We start from the raw sequence: 20,551 nt of genomic DNA, 5'->3' as shown, positions 1-20,551 counted from the left end.
CACTTATCATAATTCATGGTATTATTATGTAATCAATGTAAGTATCATCATAATGGCAACATGTTATTGAATGGATATGATGTAATATATAATTTTCTTTTTTCTTCTTGTACTTTTGTATTTTTTTTTTACTTTTGCAATTTAAGAAAGGACATTCTCAATTACATCTTTGTGTGAAAACTTTGCTTTTTAAATTATTTCTGTAGATGGCATCCCTGCAATGCAAATATTAGGTTAAAGAATCCAGTTTAAAAAATATTGATTATATTGCTAAACTATTTTCATTTATACTGTTATTGGCAATGCCCATCAGGACCTAATTTTCTGCAACTGTACTGGCACTGGGCAATTATGCTATATAATTAAAACAACAATGCAACAAATATCTGCTACTTTTATAGAAAATTTCTGATTTTATTTTTTAAAATTTATTTATTTATTTTAACGTTTATTTATTTATTTATTTTTTTTTTTTTAATTTTTTTTTTTTCAACGTTTATTTATTTTTGGGACAGAGAGAGACAGAGCATGAACGGGGGAGGGGCAGAGAGAGAGGGAGACACAGAATCGGAAACAGGCTCCAGGCTCTGAGCCATCAGCCCAGAGCCCGACGCGGGGCTCGAACTCACGGACGGTGAGATCGTGACCTGGCTGAAGTCGGACGCTCAACCGACTGCGCCACCCAGGCGCCCCAACGTTTATTTATTTTTGAGACAGAGAGAGACAGAGCACGAACGGGGGAGGGGCAGAGAGAGAGGGAGACACAGAATCGGAAACAGGCTCCAGGCTCTGAGCCATCAGCCCAGAGCCCAACGCGGGGCTCAAGCTCACGGACCGTGAGATCGTGACCTGAGCTGAAGTCGGACGCTTAACCGACTGAGCCACTCAGGCACCCCGAAAATTTCTGATTTTAAAAATATATCTTTGAAAACTACAAGAATGGATTTCTCTCTATATATATTTGTTAATTAATTTGTTGATTAGTTAATATTTTATGAATCATCATACCTTTCTTTTTATACATTTTTAAGTGATCCAAAGTTCGAATCCCTGTCTTCAGCTGTGTATGATTGGGAGTGGGCAATAGCAAGGAGAGAAAAGTGAAATACAAGAAAGTTCAGAATTTTAGGGGGAATAGCTCATGATTTTATGATGAAAATCTGCCTGTTCACCTCAACTTGCCCTGTGGTAAGGAGTTAAAAAATTAGGGACTTCACAGCTAAACATCTAGCCACATAGTTATGATAGTAGTGGGTGCTAAATTCCTTGGGAACTGTTCTTTGTGAGCAGAATCCATCAGCTATTAGAAATTTTGTCCACTAGATGGGGCGCCTGGGTGGCGCAGTCGGTTAAGCGTCCGACTTCAACCAGGTCACGATCTCGCGGTCCGTGAGTTCGAGCCCCGTGTCGGGCTCTGGGCTGATGGCTCGGAGCCTGGAGCCTGCTTCCGATTCTGTGTCTTCCTCTCTCTCTGCCCCTCCCCCGTTCATGCTTTGTCTCTCTCTGTCCCAAAAATAAATAAACGTTGAAAAAAAAAAATTAAAAAAAAAAAAAAAAAAAAGAAATTTTGTCCACTAGAAAAGGCTAGTATAGATTTTAAATCTGCATAATGGAAAATGATAAAGTCAATTTTTCATTTAATTTGGTATCTGTAAATATATTTTTCATTGGTAATTATATACATAAAATTATATAGAAAATTGGAACTATTGAATTCTATGAGATTATCACAATTTAAGGTAAAAAAAATTAAGTGAACTTCTAAAAAGTAGAGAGATTTCTGACTTCAAAGAAACAGTTTTAGTATTTCTAGGCACAGAATAGTGTGAATTTCTGAAAATTGGAATAATAGATTTGGCAACAATTAGTTGAAAAAAAACTATAATGGTTTAGTTTATAGCCCAAAGTGGGCATAATATGGTACATTGTTTCTGAGCCCTAGTTATAGCACCTAGGTTTCCAATTTTCATTGTTTAGAGGTGCCTGGTTAACCCACAATTATCAAACCAGATATTTTTAAGTGTATATGCATTCTAAAAAGAAACAAAGACAGTTTGTCGTAGACATTTACTGAGAAACTAGTTCAAATTGCTAGTGGAGCATTTGCCAAAATGTATTTTACTTAGTTCTCTTGTCTCTGAACACCTTGAAGACAGAGATTATATATTATCATTATTATTTTTTAAATACATGTCTTATGTCTCACCCAGTCTGGCACATTGTATAAGCTGATTATTATTATTATTGTTTTAGCCTCGGTGTGGGTTAGTTTGGGTAGAAGTATTGAAGATAGTTCTTTGTTTGAATTTTCTTCTTTCCTGTATTGAGGCAAAAAGAATTTTATTTTATTTATTTATTTTTTTACAGTTGATTCATTTTTGAAAGACAGAGAATGAGCAGGGGAAGGGCAAAAGGAGAGGGAGACACAGAATCTGAAGCAGGCTCCAGGCTCTGAGCTGTCAGCACAGAGCTGGATGCTGGACTCTAACCCACAAACCATGAGATTGTGACCCGAGCTGAAGTCAGAAGCTTAAACGACTGAGCCATCCAGACGCCACAAGGCAAAAAGAATTTTAAAGAAGCTATAGAGCAGGACTTTTTTCAAATTCTGTTTTGTAGATTAGTTCTGTAGAAGCCGTGGTCAAATAAGTTTGGGCAGCACTAGATGTCATATCCCCTTTTCAATGATTTTAATTTAGGCTAGGTTGTTAAAAACTTGGACGTCTTGCAGTAAAACAACAACGACAACAACAACAAAACTGTGTTGCTTTCAGCTGGAGGGCAAACTAGATACTCTGGGGGCCCCTTCTACCTCAAACTAACTAGATCCTAGATTTAAAAAAAAAAAACAAAAAACTTGTTGATGTGTTTCTAGACTTTGAGGAAATGGGACACACTCCCCCCAAAAGGAACAAACTATGATTCAAACCAGAGATGGGAACAATAATAGTAGGTACTCAGTAGGGGTTCAGGTTGACCTGAAGACAGATGCCAAAGGCTGCAGTAGAAAACTAAGCTTTGGGCCAGCATATTTCTCAGTAGTAATATTGGAAGCCAGAAGACACTAGAATAATAGCTTTAAACTTCTGACAGAAAGTAAATTTCAACCTCGAATTGTATTGTGTATCTAGCATACAATGTCTATTCTTGAAATTTAGAACATTTTCAGATAAACAAAAGTGAAGAGGGTTTACTGCTAGATAGACTTACAGTAAAGGACTTTTTAAAGGGTAAACTTCAGGAAGAAAGGAAATAATTCAGAAAAAAATGATCTGAAATATAAGAAGCAGTGGTTAAAGAAAATCCTAAGCAGGTAAATCTAAACAAACACTGTCTATATAAAATAATAATTCTTTTTTACATTTTACAAAAAGACTGTATTAAAGAACTAGCCAATAATAGCTTATAAATGAGAGGGAGATGGTCAGTTTTCTAATGTCCTCTTTACTCTTTAAAGTATTATCTTACTTCAGAACTTAAGTTAAAGATGATAGTAAAATTTCAAGAGCAAAGGATAAAAGAATTAGGATGTGTGAATTCCAAACCAGAAGAACAAAAAAATTAAAACCAAACTCACCTAATGCCAAATATATGTGCCATACATACATACACATGCACACACACATATATGCTCACACACATACATTCATATGTATATATACAAAAACATATGTACATGTGAAAATCAGTGTTTATATATATTCCACATATATAAAAAAACCTATGTATGTGTGAGGGAGCTAGAAATCAAAAAGTAAAATGGTAGAAACATTTATAATCAAAATAAGGGTAGCAGTCTAAACTTGCCTACCAAACAGATTTTCAGATTGGTTTTTAAAAGAACTTTCTGCTGCTTCAAAATACATACCTAAAACAAAAGGATATGGAAGGTTGTAATTAAAAATGAGAAAAGATTTATTAGACAAATACTTATTAAAGAAAGATAAGTCATATTAATGTGAGACAATAGATGGTAAGACAAAAAGTATTATCAGGGATACAAATACTTTTTAATGACAAAAGTTTCAAATCACTAAGATTTTAAACTCATGCACATGAAATAAATTAACCTTAAAATGTATAAAGCAAAATTAATGTGATTACAGTGAGGAGTTGACAAATACTCCATCAAAGTGAGAGAATTGCTCACTGCTCATGCATTTAATGATAGGACAAGCAAAATTACTAAGCATATCTGATTTTATGAACTTACAGCTCAATACTTAAAGAAGACACTAAAAAATAAAATAATATATTTTTTCAAAGTATATGTGGAACCTTTTTTGACAACATGTTGGGCCATTAAGCAGGCCTTGACAATATCAGAGAATTGGTATTGTTCTGTCTCTATGAGATTAGTTCCTTTATATTCTAACTTAACCTGATAAAAATTCTAGACGCCTACAGTAAATATCCCTAATAGTGAAATGTAAGACACATTTATGTTAAACTCAATAAGAAGAAAGGCTGCCCATTATTGCTGCTTCTGTTCAGCATTATATTAGAGGCCCTTAGCCAAGGAAAGGTAAAGATGTAAAGATTAGAAAGAGATAGACTCAGAATTTCATATGATACAATTATATACAAAGAAAACTCTGAAGAATCTATAGAAAATTACTAGATGTAATAAAAATTTCAACAAGATAGTTGATATTAAGATAAACATACAAAAATTAATTGTAACTCAATAAAGCTGTTAAAAGTGAATTGCATACTGCACTCCAGGAATATAGAGTTCAAAATACTTAAAATATACTGTAAACAAAAGTAACAAAAACCATATAGTACATAGGAACAAGCCTCGCAAACGTGGATGATTTCTGTATATAGAAAAAAATTTTATGTAAACAAAATTTAAAATGATATAATTAAATGGAAAATATATACTATATTTTGGAATGAGAAGAATCAATATTGTAAATATGTCAGTTATTCCTAAATTGATCTGTAGGTTCAATGTAATTCAAATAAAATCCTAACAGGATTTGTTGTGGGACTTTACCAGTTGATCCTAAATTTTATGTGGAAGGGCAGTGGACCAAGAATAACAACAACAGATCTGAAGAGCAAGGTGGAAAAGACTTATCTTCCAGTATCAGGACTGATTTTAATTGTGTTGTAATAAAGACAATGTGGTGTTGGTAGAGCTAAATCAAGAAACCAATTGAACAGGATATAGAACTTTAAAATAAATGCATGCATATACAAAGACTTAATAAATAACAGAGATGCCATTAAAGATCCCTGGAGAAAAGAAGGTCTATCTAATTAATGATCTGAGGCATCATTATGGTTATGGTTATACATATAGAAAAAAGTGAAATTGGAAGCCCTACCTCACACCATCAAGTAAAATCATTTCTAGATCAATTTAGACTTAAATGTGGAAGCCAAAACTTTTAAACCTTTAGGAAAAAAAAATGCAGGGGAATATCTTCATTACTTCAAGTAGGAAAAAGTTTCTTACATAAGAAACAAAACATGCTAACCATAAAATAAAAGATGGATAAATTCACATGCCTTAAGATTAAGAGTATCTGTTCACCAAAAGATACCTGACAGAAAAAAGCTAAGCTACAAACTAGAAGATATTTATAATATACATCCAAGAGATGTAAGGAATCACAAATTAATTAAAAAAAAAAAAAAAAAAAAAAAGACAACCTAATAGAAAACGAAAGGGTAAAGGCATGGCCAGTCATTTCACAGAAAAGAAAACATAAATCCCAGCATGAATCTAAAAGATGTTTAACTTCATTGGTAATCAGGGAAATTCAAATTAAGACCATAGTGAAATACCATTTTATACCTACTTATGTGACAAAAATTAAATTTGACAATGGCAAAAAAATATGAAATCTGACAAGATTTATTAAAGACTCTGTATCTGAAACTGTTGATGAAAATATAAATTATTAAAACACTTCAGAAAATAACTTACATTATCATGTGAGGGTGAATATTTGTATGGCCTGTGAACCTGTAGGGAAACTCTTACTCATGTAAGAGATATGCACAAGAGGGTAACTGTCAGTGCTGTTTATAATCTAGATTTGGTGTGTTTTATCAACCGGCCTAGACTCTACAAAAATAATAAATATAATATTTGATATATATAAATATGATAAGTTCATTGACGTATGAAAGTTTTATCTTTTTTTTATTTTTAAAAAAAGAATTTTTTTTTTTAACGTTTATTTATTTTTGAGACAGAGAGAGGCAGAGCATGAACGGGGGAGGGTCAGAGAGAGAGGGAGACACAGAATCGGAAGCAGGCTCCAGGCTCTGGGCCATCATCAGCCCAGAGCCCGACACAGGGCTCGAACTCACGGACCGTGAGATCGTGACCTGAGCTAAAGTCGGACGCTTAACCGACTGAGCCACCCAGGTACCCCGACGTATGAAAGTTTTAAAAGGCCAGGAGATGTTCTAGATTTAAAGAGTAAAGAGACATGATAAAGAGATATGATTTTAATTGAATTCTAGATTAAAATAGAAGAGCTATAGAGAGGGGTGCCTGGGTGGCTCAGGGTCAAGTATCCCGACTTCGGCTCAAATCATCATCTCACAGTTCATGAGTTTGAGCCCCACGTCAGGCTCTGGGCTGACAGCTCAAAGTCTGGAGCCTACTTCGGATTCTGTGTCTCCCTCTCTCTCTGCCCTCCCCTGCTCATGCTCTGTCTCTGTCTCTCTCTCTCTCTCTCTCAAAAATAAACATTTAAAAAAATTTTTTAAAAAAGAACTATAGCGAGGAAAAAAGAAGAGAGTGGAAAATTTGAACATGGACTGTATATTAGATTAATATTTTGTCAATGTCAGATTTCTTAGGTGGGATTATAGTATTGAGGTTATGTAAAAGAATATCCATGTTCTTAGGAAATACATGCTGATGTTTTTAAGGGTGAAATGTTATGTCTGCACTTTACTTTTTTTTTTTTTTCCAATATATGAAATTTATTGTCAAATTGGTTTCCATACAACACCCAGTGCTCATCCTGCACTTTACTTTTATATGGTTCAGTAAAAGGAAAACAATGTATATGTCTATGCAGAGAGAGACAAGAAGCTGGTGGAGGAAATGTTAACAATTCATAAAGGGTATTTGGGGTGCTCATTATAATTTTGTCAATTTTGCTCTAAGTTTGACATTTTTCTTTTCTTTTTTTTAAGTTTGACATTCCTCAAAATTAAAAGTGGGAGAGAAAGCCAGTAACACTAAACAATATATCATTAAAGGATGCATATACATGTGACAAAACTATATAATAAAAAGGAAAGCAAAATACAAACAAAATTCAAAGTAGTGAAAGGTCCACATAGGTCATTCAGTGTGTTGGTAGTGCTCTGATTTCTGCGATGGACTCATGAGTGCTTATTTATTTTTACTGTGCTTTGTGACTTACATATGAGACATATTCTTTTGTGTATATCCAAGGAAAAGAAGAGAGAGGTTAAATTGAATTACCTGAGTTATGCAATAGCTATGGGATAGTAGAAGGAAAACACTTGATTTGGTCTGACCCAGTAATTCCGAGACTTATTTGACCAAGGAAACTCTTCATAGAACACACCTGAAAGTACAGTTGGTCTCAGAGTCCTTTTGGGAAATGATGCTTGAATTTTAAAAGTTAGCATGCTGATAAAAGTAAGCTTTATTTCACAGAGATATAAGTATAAATACTGTTTGTCTGGTTAGATTAATGAAGACATTTCAACCTTGGTTTTAGGAAGAATTACCTTTTTTATTTGACCACTTCTATCCCCCACCCCACCCTAGAGTTTTATGGAATGCTTGGTTACTAGAAGTTGTCTCCAAACTCTGATTTTTTTATTCAACTGGACCATTTATACAGACAGTCTTTGAAACGAAACCCAAAATAACCTAGAGCCGTATATGTGCACTCCTGTTCAGACAAGACTGATACTAGTGTATTGTTGAGAACAGACTAGATGTTGCTGCAGCAACAAACCACTCTACAACCGTAACAAAACAGAAGTTTATTTCTCACTTAGAGCTACATGTTGTGGGTGGGTTGGCAAGAGGTTTTACTCTATGCAGTCATTTGGAGATCCCTCCTTGTTGGAATTTATACCACCTTCCAGTTGTACCAGCCTCTGTAGTCTCAGCATCAGGTTAAGTCAGAGACTAGAGAATTACCCTGAGAAATTCAGCTGGGAGTGACCCACATCACATCTAGCCATGTTACGTTGGCCAGAACTAGTCATGTGGTTCTAACTGGTGGGGACTCAGGAAATGCAGAGGAGCTCTCCATCTCTGCCATAGATAATAATATTAAGACTAAATTTGAATGTGGCAATCTTGGCAAAAAGATACAGGTTCACATAACTGCTTGTTTGGAGTTGAGGTTTTATCTTTAGACTCTATCTTAGATGTTAAAAATCACATATAAACAATTTAGTGTCACTTATTTTTTGGTATTCTATGCAAGTGTTTTTCCCTTCAGGTTGAATATAGATAATTGAGATGTAGTGCATAAATAAATCAGCAAAAGCAGCTAAAGGGAGAATTAATGACATAAAATTAATCTATACATTAATATTCCTTGGTTTCTCTCTTTTTAATGACAGCATGGAAACATTCCTTTTGAAGACAAGATTTCATCAGTTAAAGTGGTAGGTTAATGTAACAGTAAGCTAAATGTTATGTTGAAACTATATTCATTGGTTAATTTATTTGTAGATCAGCTAATGCTTTGTAGGTATTAAATATATTTCAGTGTATTTAGAGTAGATAAGAATGGTAAAATGATTGGTAAATGTTTGTATGCACAGTTTTGTGTAATGAAATGGAAAATTTGGTCTCTCAGATTTTTTAATCCAGAAAATAATAATCTTGTATGTTAATTTGAAGCCAGTATGTGTTCAGGATTAATATCCATAAAAGAATATCTGTGACTTTTCTGAATTCCTAGTCACAGTGACTTCTCCTAAATACTGAGAATACAGTAGGGGTCAAGACAAAAATGTCCTAGACTTAATGGATTTTGAAAGTCATTACAGTTCACTACATGCTTTAAATGTGGAATAAGGATGGTGAAAAGGAAAAAGTGGGAGGCGCCTGGGTGGCTCAGTTGGTTGAGCTTCTGACTCTTGATTTTAACTCTTTTAGCTTTTGGATTTAACTCCCAGGGTTGTGCGATTGAGCCCCAAGTCTTACTCCGTGCCGAAGGTGGAGCCTGCGTAAGATTCTCTCTTCTTTGCCCCCTCCCCTGCTCTCACTGTCTCTCCCTCTAAAAATAATAAAAAAAAAAAAAATTAAAAAAGGAAGAAGTGGGCATTAGGAATGTACAAAACAGTGAATTAAAAATAGTTTTCCTCTTTGAGAAAGATGTTTTAACTGAAGCTTCAAGGATAAGTAGGAGCGAGTCAGGCTCAGTGGAGAAGTTTTATGAGCATTGTAGGCAGAACAGTATGTGCAAAGTCCTAGAGAAAAAAGGAGCACATAGAGCATTCCAGGAGCTGAAGGAGAATCAACAGGGTACTTAAAGTGAGGGGAAAGTGGGAGGAGAAAAGGTAGAATGTCTTGGTAGAGGCCAGATCCTATATACCGCCTTAGTAGTTTTAAGGACTTTGAAATTTATTCTGAGGACAATTGAAAGTCCTTGAATATTTAAGCAAGGATGTGTGGCAAGATCAGATTTAAATTTTAAAAGATGACTGTGGAGAATAGTTTAGAGGAAAGTAGAAGTGGATACAAGAATTCCTGTGAGGCCCTTGGGAAACCGAGATGGGAGATGAAGATGTCATGGACAAGGTGTGTTTTACTTTAGGTACTCTTTTTTTTTTTTTTAATGTTTATTCATTTTTGAGACAGAGGGAGACAGAGTGCAAGGAGGGGAGGAGCAGAGAGAGAGGGAGACACAGAATCCAAGGCAGGCTCCAGGCTCCGAGCAGTCAGCACAGAGCCCAACGCGGGGCTCGAACTCACGAACTGTGAGATCATGACCTGAGCTGAAGTCGGATGCTTAACTGACTGAGCCACCCAGGCACCCCTTACTTTAGGTACTCTTGAAGAGATGGGTTCATGTTTCTTTTAGGCAGCACGAATAAGTTTCTTTGACTTTTTATTCACTGTGTTTCTTTTTTTAGGATTTTCTATGGCATCCAGAAGTTAATGGTTCTATGAAACAGTGTATCAAAGTATGGACTGAGGTCTGTATTTGAACATCTAGGTCTCTCTGGTTTTAAGCAACCAAATTTAAAAAAAAAAAAATTTTTTTTTTTTTCAACGTTTATTTATTTTTGGGACAGAGAGAGACAGAGCATGAACGGGGGAGGGGCAGAGAGAGAGGGAGACACAGAATCGGAAACAGGCTCCAGGCTCTGAGCCATCAGCCCAGAGCCCGACGTGGGGCTCGAACTCACGGACCGCGAGATCGTGACCTGGCTGAAGTTGGACGCTCAACCGACTGCGCCACCCAGGCGCCCCAAGCAACCAAATTTTAAAAGCTCATGAGCACTCCTTGTGTTTCTCCCCCTTACTTGCCTGTCCTACTCTTCTGTCTGTGCCGACTTTCTTCATAGTGACTAATTGCGCTGGATGGATCCGGTCACTTTACTGAGAAGAGGGAGTTTTGATCTAGTACCTCTGCTGCCACCACTCTAACCCTACTGTGGTTATGCTGATGCCACATTTTCCAGACAGAATTTTCTGTTACTTCTGTTGCCCAGTTAGCTCAAACCCAGGTCATCTTCATGCACAACATACATTCTCTTGAGCATGTTCCCACTTTTTCAAACTCATGCCCAGATTCTTCAGGAAACTTTTGTTGTTGTTGTTGTTGTTAAATAGCCTGTTTTCTTCCCTTTTATCATTACATTTGTGGCCCATAAGTCAAGTCTGGCATATTTTGGCTCATAATGTTTGGAGATAGATATAAGGGCAAGCATTCTATTCACCTCGAAAACCCCAAAGTCCTTTCTAGAATCTCCACAGTAGTCTCCATATAGCTCTTTGTCCTTTACTTAAACCTGTCTTCTTTCCTTAGAGGTATTTGCATTTGGGATGGATAAAACAGTATTCAATTTTGTTGACCTTGTTTTGCTTAATTACTTATACTGCACTGGTATTTTTCTTTGCTTCTTTTCACAGTACATGTTTAGCACTGCAACCACTTCATACACCAAATAAGCTTTTGTAGGATCCAGTGGGAACCTAGTCAACATTTCTAAAATTTTTTTTTGACAAAATGTGTTTAAGTTTTCAAAAAACAAAATATGAAGACAAATTCTAGAATTCAACTTTCTGGTAACTTGCAGTCTCACATAATTGTATTTTGTCTTTGTTGATTTGTTTATTCCAAAAGTGTAGAATAATGTTACATGTATATATTTCAAATGATTTAAACATATGTTTTATATTTGTGCTGGACCTGAAAGTATATCATTAAAGTAGTAGAAATTCACAGTTAAAGAAACATCAATGCAGTATAATTTATAAGTCCTGTAAAATCATCGATAACTTTTTTTATTTACTAACCTGGAGTTACATTGCATATCCAGATTTTCAGTTCTTATAATTTGCTAAAACTAGTTTTTAGAGCTTTAGATTCTATTGTAAGATTCCTTATGACTACTGGGGGATAGGAAGGATTCCACTTATTTAGGTAGATGGCTGTGTCATTACTTAAGATTGACTGATTGATTGATTTCATTTATTTAAAAAGTATGTATGTATGCATGTTTTTATGTATTTTTTTATTATTTTCGTAGTAAGCAGCTAGACCCTGAGAATACAACAGTCCATATTAGTATTATTTATGTAATATTGCTGGCTTTACATTCAGTGTTAGGAGTGTGACTAGTAATTAGCCTCAGTCTCAGCCTTCAAAGAATTTTCAGTATCTAGTATATAGTGACTTTCTGATGAATAATAATATGGTAAGATGAAGAGTAAGTACAGAATTGAGCACAAAGAACTATGAAAGCACCATGGATAGAGGCACTTAGGATGGGGGTTGGTTAGATACAGGTGATGGTTTAAGAAAGCTTTACAGAGGAGGTAATATTTCCAGAAGAACTGTGGGGTTAGAAGGATACACTTATTAACTGAAAGAGCATTATTGTAGCCTACAGGCATAAAAGAAAAGTTGAATTTAGACAACTCTGCTGTGATTCAACAGATATTTATTAATCACCTGCCATTTTCTAGGTACTAGGCTAAAAAGTGCTGATACCCAGTTAACATGATAGAGTTCCTCTCCTCAAAAGAGCTTCCAGATGAGTGGCAGATATAGTTAATTAAGAAAGTAATGTGACAAGTGCCAAAATAGGGGAAGAATAGGGTACAGCAAGATTACAGAGAATAGGCACTAACTATAAGTTTTCAAAACTAGTTTTCAGGTAAAGTGATTTTAAGGGTGAGGGCCTGTTATGAGAAAGGAGGGTTGTTTCATGCACAAGAAATAGCATATGCAAAGATACTGAAGATAGACGGTAGCCTATTCAGGGAATCACTAGCAGTTTTAGTATGGCTGGAACTTAAATTCAAAGTGCTTTTTTTATTTGCGTTTGGTTTTGGCTGTTATTTCCATGTGCCTCATTTGAGGAGAGGGCTGATAAGAGATGAGGTAAGCAGATATTACATTATGAATAATATCTTAAGTTGTATTCGGTGTGGTATAAATTCATTTATCTATCCATGTTTTGATTACTTCTAAATACTTCAGGGTATATTTCCTAAAAATAAGAATATTGAGTTTAATTTGTGTTGAGGGTAGTGGAGAACCACTGAAACGTTTAAACAGAATGGTGACATGTATTGAGGGAGTCATGGGAAATTAGGGTAAACTGTGAAGAAACCAACAATTTAGATTTAATTCTGTAGGTGAGGGCACTCATTAAGAAGTCTGAGCTACTCAGATGGAATTGGAGAATCTGGGTATTGTGTGAGGTGATAGTTGAAGTTACTTGAATGGAAGACATTGAATAGGCACAGAGTTTAGAGATTAAAGAAGAGGACTTGGTAATACAACTATCAAAAACATTTTGAGAAGGGGCGGTAAAGGAGGTAAGAGGAAAAGCAGGAGAAGAATAACTGTATCATGACACACAAGGGGAGGAAAGAGTTTTAAAAAGTGGACAGTCAGAAGTGTCACTTTAGGAAATAGGGTAGAATGAAGCTAACAGAACGTAGAAATCCAGAATTCATGAATGGGATCAGTCTTAGTGCATGGTGAAGCCCCAAATCAAAATGTGATCAATTGAGGCATAAATGAGAGATAAGGAAATTCACATAGGGAGGGCAAAATGCTCTTCCAAGTAATCTGTTGGTTAACAGTACAAGGAGGAAGGATTTGAGAATGAGGCAAGGTTGAAGGAACATTTTTTTAGTCTAAAGATGATATAGCATTTTGTAGATGGGGGAATAAAGGAGGCTAGAGAAGGAAAATGAAATCGATGAGAATTGGAGATTGATCATTCATGGATATATCCCTGGACAGAAAGAGAGGGCCGATAGAGACACAGAGTAAGGATTAGCCATTAAGAGGATTAGCCATTGACTCTGTTGTTCAAGGAAGATAGGCTGGGAGAAGTTGTAAGAATAGAGGAAGTCTAGAGCACACAAGCCAGATGAATTCCATTTTCTCCATGAAATTTGAGAATTTTATACCAAAAGTGAGAAGGGAGGCAAGAGGGACCTGTAGAAGAGAAATAAGATTTGGGGTTAATGACTGTGACAAATCAGAAAGGGAGCCACCTAGAGATGAGGAAGAAATTCCACTAAAATAGCAGTGTAAAATGAAACACACTAGACTGGAAATGAGAGTATCCATGAAGGAAATTATTGTTATTCTTTTTCTCTGCTTTCATAGTCTTCTACCTTTATAATGAGACAATACCTGTCATTTTTACTTTTCTGGATGAGTCATATTTTTTTCCAATTAAATTTCTTGCTTATTTTTAATTGTTCCTTGTGCACATGATTATAATAGCAGGTCTTTTGATGTGAAAATTGCACTAAATTTAGGAGTCACAAGACTTAAGCTCTGGCTTTGTCCCTTACAGGCCTCAGCAATACCCTATAAACTTTTCTGAGTCTGTATCCTTAATTTGATAAGATGTGTATAATATCTTCCTGCCTGTCTCACGGGTGGCAAGAATCTACATTCAAATGAGCTAATTTAAAAGACCTTAGTAAATTACTAAGTACTGTATAATTGGTAGTATTAGTCATAGTACAATTTGCATTTGATGAGGATTTCTACCAAATTTCTCCTTGTTTCTTTGCACATTGTGGTCTATGATAATTAGCCGTTATACATGTCGGATTTAGCTTTTCCAAAGATTACATTTCTTGCATTTTATTTAACATTTTTCTGTGTACCCTCTAGTCTTCATTAATATTTTTTAATTGGCTGACATAATATACTAGAGCTTTACTCTAAACAGTTTACTCCAAATTCAGAATAATATTAGGCCATATTAAATTTCAGTGATATGTTTTGGGCTTTTTTTTTAAGAACACCAAAAAATTAAACGTACAAGCTTCATGCTATTCTGTATAACCACATAACCATGTAAGGTTTTAGGCATTGGATGTGCCATCTTGTTATAATGAGAATCCAATAAGGAACTCAGAAAATTAAAATGCATTTAGAAGGAAGAACTTTAAATTTAAGGCAAAAAGTAAGTGATGTTACTTATATTAATTCCCATAACTGGATAGAACACTCTTATAAAGATTTTTCTTTCTTTAGGATTCTGTTGCAAAGCCCCATGTGATTGTAGCAGGAGCTGCCACAGTAAGTTATTATGCGTATTCTTGCATACGGATTTTTGTTTCATTCTTAAGGACACGCTGAGGAAAAGTTAACTTATGTTAAATAGAATTCTTGATTGTACCTATATTTCAATTACTATTTCTATTATAATTAATGAGGCTGATTTATTTTAATGAAACAATTTGAATAAATTTAGTAAACTTGGTGTTAAATGTCAATATTATTTTATTTATAAAATTACATTCTTCTTGAATGTCATACATTGAGTGTCTAATGTTATATCAGCTTTTTTTAATTGCGTTCATAGATTTCATGAAATAATTTGATGAAATTTTACTCTAATGTTGAATAAAAGTGGAGATTATCTTAAAATAATAACTTTTGTTACAATAGAGCAAGTTATAATTTTTCTGTGATAAATGCTGAATTAATGCTTATTTTTTATTTCTTAGTGGTCTATCAAGATTCACAATGGTAGCAACGAAGCTCTTTCCCAATATAAAATGAACATTACCTCCATAGCACCACTTTTAGAAAAACTGGCAAAGACTAGTGATGTTTATTGGGTCTTACAAGGTAAGGAATGAACAAATGAGTAATGAACAAATGTCATTATGTATATATTTTGAAGCATGGGTTTTTATTGTCTCCTGTTTCAAGAAGCAGAATTACTCCTTTATGAGGATAAATCTTGAAATAAGGTTTGCGAAATTAGAATAAATTTGAGTTATTTGCTTTCCTTTTTTGAACTTAAGGAAGAGATAAACTAATAAATATAATAAGTGAAAATAAATAATAAATAAACACAAATATCCTTTAAGGAGCCTCAGCATACAAAATGGCTGCAGCATATAACAAAAAGAATAAGTTCTCAAAGATAAATGAGAACCTGATTTTTCTCAAAGATAAATGAGAACCCCTGATTTTTATTTCTTACAAAGTATATTTATGGTGATTGGGAAATACAGAAAAAAATTATTAAGTCTGTTTCATAATATTAGAGTCATTGGAAGCAAATAAATTCTGGAATTGACAGAATGTATTTAAATTCATACCATGTAGTTTATACTTGGTAATGAAATTCTTTAAGAGAAAGTTGACATTAGATCAAGTCATTTCAGGAGTTTATTGAATGTCCATTATTTAATGTCTAGCACTATATGAAATTGCCTTGGATATTTTAGCAATTCAACTGGCTTGTCAGAAACTCTTACAATTATTTCCAAATTGAATGTCAAGTTAAACGGAACAGCAAGAGTAGTGATAATCTATTCTGCAATCTATATTATTTACAAACTCATTGTTAACCTTTCTTTTACTAAAATGAGAAAAAAATTATTTATGGTAAGTGATAAGGGACTTTGATCCTCAATAATATTACCTTACAATTGTATGAGCAAAGCAGTGGCAGGAAAAATAAAGATTGACTGTTACTCTTAATTAGGCAGTCTTCCCCAATCCAGTTTTATTTATTTTTTTAAATGTTTGTTGATTTATTTTGAGAGAGAGAGAGAGCATGCGACCAGGGGAGGGGCAGAGAGAGAGGGAGAGAGAATCCTAAGCAGGCTCCATGCTGTGAGCGCGGAACCTGACGTGGAGCCTGACACAGAGCTTGATCTCAGGGATCCATGAAATCATGACCTGAGCTGAAATCAAGAGCTGAACATTCAGCCAGTCGAGCCACCCAGGCACCCCATTCCCCGGTCTGGTTTTCAATTCCCATTGCCCAGTGGTACTCAGTATCCCCAAATTTTAAACTCCTAAGATATGCTAGAACATAAAAATATTTCCTGAAAGCTGTGTACTAAGATAAGAGAGGGATAAAAGTTCTTTAGATTTAAAAGAGATATCGATTGATTCAAAGTATCTGAACTTTCACAACAGAGTATGAAGTACAATCAGTGAACTTGCATGATCACTAATTCTATCAGTAGGGATTTTTTAAATGTGTTTTTAAAAATATGTGTTTTGTGTACAGATCCTGTTTATGAAGATCTATTAAGTGAAAATAGGAAAATGATCACTAATGAGAAGATAGATGCCTACAATGAAGCTGCAGTCAGCATTTTGAATAGTAGCACCAGAAATTCTAAATCAAATGTTAAGATGTTCAGTGTTTCTAAATTAATTGCTCAAGAAACCATCACAGAGTCTTTGGATGGCTTACATCTTCCTGAATCAAGCAGAGAAACTGTAAGGATTCTTGTATCTATCAGGAGATAGAAACTACAATATCTTATTAGTTTTAGCTATAAGTCACAATAATATGGTAACAAACAACTTATTTTATTACAGTCTTAATTACTTGTAGTTATTCTATCTAAACATGCACGTAGAACTAATTTTGCTTTTATACAAGTGAGAGTTTTAGTAAAAGAAGAAAAGAAGTTATGGGAGGGAGGAAATGAAACTTCATTTATTGAGTGCTCCTAACTCTTAATATACCTTGTCTCCTAAGCTTATAAGTTCTCACCACACTCCTGTTTAAAAACTACTGTATTATGTTCTCTTTGCCTTAAAAACCTTAAATGTGTAAGATCAAGCTTCTGTGAAGAGCACCTTTTTAAAACATGTAGCATAATTTTTATTATTCTCTTCCCGTTATTTTACCCTAAGTTTTATACAGGCTACATAGTAGTTACTGAACAAATCCAGACAGATGGAAATAGGTTAAATAAGAAAGAGAACCGCATGGTTATAAATTGTCACATACAGTGCAGCAGATATTATTTAGTTATTGTTTTCTTATAAAGGAGTGATTCTTAATCTTCTTGAGAATCACATAACCCCTTTGAGTATTCTGTAAAAAGGAATGATTCTGTTCCAGTCTTGCAGAAATGCGTGTTTGTGTGTGTATATGCATACACACTGGTTAAGACTGGTTAAGACCCCCTGGAACTGGTTAAGACCCCCTGGAACTGGTTAAGAACCTTGGGTTGGAGTTTGTAAGCTAGTATCTTCAAGATTGCCAGGTACAGAACTTCCTGAAGTTGCAGGGCTAAAAGTATGAGATTTTCTAAATAGTTGAGTATTTTGAACGTTTAGGCTTAAAAAATATAATCATCTTAGAGTTCCAAAATTGCCTAAACTATAAAATTTTTATAGAACTAGACTTGATTGAACTTTCAACTAGGCAGAATCTTGGCAGCTTATCTAGGAGATTTGTGCTATAATAAAACCATGTTGAAGATTCCACATTTTATTTAACATTAGAAATCTTAAAACTTTATAATTCTAAGTGCGCATAAATGATAAACCAAATGAAAAGCATATTACAAATGTTAGCTAAGAATTAATGATTTTTCGGTGGCAGTAATTTTACATCTTTTTTTACATCTAAAGACTGGCACTCTATCTTAAGTATCCTGCGAGTCTGCTAACTAAAATTCTTTGGGCTTTGACATCTGTCAGTATTTGTTTTACCAAAGGTCATGGCCCAATAGCCATGAAATCAGTGTTTTATTTTTTTAAGAATAGAATAGAAAAATGTCAGAGTGCATTCTAGATAGTAAGGATAGATATTGTTTCCTGTGGATGTGTTCTGGGTCACATTATAAAATGAATGTTTCATTATGGATCATAGTCCAAGAAGTTTGAAAAACCCTGAACTGGCTATTACAGATTAAGGAATACCATTATTTGCATGAGTGTTTGGGAAATGGTAGCAAAAAGTACAAAGGCATTTTAGTTTCGGTGCTGAAAAGTCAGTAATATTCACAAGAGAAAATCTAATGCAAGATACATTACTGACAAGATAATAACCAAATAACTTGATTTGTTCACAGAGTGCAATGATTCTTATGAACGTGTATTGCAATAAGATTTTGAAGCCTGTAGATGGTTCCTGTTGTCAACCTCGGCCTCCTCTTACCCTCATACAGAAGCTAGCTGCTTGTTTTTTTACTTTATCTATTATTGGATATTTAATTTTTTATATAATTCATCGTAACACTCATCGGAAGAATAAGCCATGTACTGATTTGGAAAGTGGAGAGGAAAAGAAAAATATTATCAATACCTCTGTGTCTCCTTTAGAAGTACTTTTACAGTCTTTCTGCAAACTTGGCCTGATAATGGCTTATTTCTATATGTGTGACCGTGCAAATCTATTTATGAAGGAAAACAAATTTTATACACATTCAACTTTCTTTATTCCAATTATCTACATCTTGGTTTTGGGAGTATTTTACAATGAAAATACTAAGGAGGTAAGAGTCATTTTCTTTTTAGCTCATGTTAACTCTTTCAACTCATTGTAAACTCTAGATTAAAGAAATAATAATCATATATCATGCCAGAATATTCAAACACATATATAGAAGAGGACAAAAGGATAGTGTGGTTGTACTTTGCCTGGTGGACTCTTAACAGTTGCTTTTTTTGAAACAGTTTGGAAGAAATTCAGAGTCACTTAAAGATTGTTGAAAAAATTGGTGAATAAGGATCTGTGAAAAAGATGTCATGACTTAGTGTTATTTTGCCTGTTTGGGGATAGGGAAAGTGGAGGTGTTCCCAATTTTATAATGGTCTACAAACATGAGATACTATTATCTTATGTAAAGTTTTTAAAAAGTAACTAAAAAATATAATTAACAAATGCCTATATGCACATTTTATATTTATATAGCTATACAGACATGTATACACACAAATTAGAATTTATGTAATAATGTGGGCACTGCTTATAATAGTCTGAATTTCCTGTTTTCAAATTGTTGTAATTGCTCAGAATATTAGCGTAACTTCTTTTTAAGGCATGATTTATTTCAATTAATAAACTTTCTTATAAGAAGTAACTTTCATATGAGGATGACTAATCAGTTTTTTCATCTCCTTGGGAAAATAAACTATAATAATGGACCATTTTTTCACAGTAAAGTATAAGAGAACTGTAAGATCTTTTCTAGCTGAAACTCCTAAGATTTTTTTAAAGAAAATTATACAATGCCATTTTTTAGACTAACAAACACATCTGTCAAACTTTAAATGTAATCTTCATATAAAACCATGAGTAGCAACTTAAATATATAAAATCTCCTTTAGTTTATATTAGTTCTCCAATTCATATTATATTGAAATAGTTTCATTATATCTCTTATCAAATAAAATGACAATCTTTAATTGTTTGTTTTTCTCCAAAGTTCTTTTAACAGAAGCATTAGCTTTATGTCCTATAAGAAAAATGTACTTAATAATACCTTCATAATGAATTGTAAAACAGACTGGTTCTTTTCCACAGACTAAAGTGTTAAATAGAGAACAAACAGATGAATGGAAAGGCTGGATGCAACTTGTGATTCTGATTTATCATATCTCTGGAGCAAGTACAGTAAGTATTTTGAATTTAACTTCAGAAAATATAGGAAACAGTGGCACTTTAATGTTTCTTTAAGGGCACCACCTCTTTTGTGTTTTATATTCTTGACCGTTTAGAGACCCATTTTATTTTCTACCCAACCTTTATGCCTTCCCATTCTTCTCCTACCACCTGACTCTTTGAGAATGTATAGTCTTAAGGCAATAATTTATTAGTAATACCTGGCCTTAATTTTAATTGAGTAGAAACAGCTGATAACCTAAGGGTATTAATTCATGCCACCCTGTTGGACAGCTAATTTAAACTTAGGAGGAAACAATGTAGATGACACTTAATTGCAAAAGATTTCAAATAGACAAGTTACTATCAAAAGAAATCAAATTAGATGACTATATTTATATTCTACCCTTACTTGTATTTTATATTGTTACACTTATAGAGTTTAAAAACCTTAGAACTCTTTTCCTCCATTATTCAAAGAACTCAGGTA

At 34.1% G+C, this 20,551-nt stretch overlaps 1 protein-coding gene across 12 annotated transcripts in view; it reads left to right on the top strand.

Annotated features, from left to right (window-relative positions):
• CASD1 (CAS1 domain sialic acid O acetyltransferase 1) overlaps positions 1–20,551 on the top strand; it is a 76,946-nt gene that overhangs the window by 10,092 nt on the left and 46,303 nt on the right. For all 12 annotated transcript variants that reach the window (XR_015247081.1, XR_015247078.1, XR_015247077.1 and 9 more), the window contains exons 4-10: positions 8,590–8,634; positions 10,111–10,173; positions 14,721–14,765; positions 15,197–15,320; positions 16,723–16,937; positions 18,530–18,952; positions 19,984–20,073. Coding sequence is in view for 6 of the 12 variants with exons in the window: in XM_086696107.1 (XP_086552233.1) it covers positions 8,590–8,634; positions 10,111–10,173; positions 14,721–14,765; positions 15,197–15,320; positions 16,723–16,937; positions 18,530–18,952; positions 19,984–20,073 (1,005 nt within the window). In the remaining 6 variants the exon portion in view is untranslated. The remainder of the gene's footprint in view (positions 1–8,589; positions 8,635–10,110; positions 10,174–14,720; positions 14,766–15,196; positions 15,321–16,722; positions 16,938–18,529; positions 18,953–19,983; positions 20,074–20,551) is intronic.

Source organism: Puma concolor, chromosome A2 (assembly GCF_028749965.1).
Source record: "Puma concolor isolate L17-30 chromosome A2, mPumCon1.1.hap2, whole genome shotgun sequence".
Classification (NCBI taxonomy): domain Eukaryota; kingdom Metazoa; phylum Chordata; class Mammalia; order Carnivora; family Felidae; genus Puma; species Puma concolor.
The sequence above is the reverse complement of the archived record's forward strand: the minus strand, read 5'-3'. Positions and strand labels throughout refer to the sequence as shown.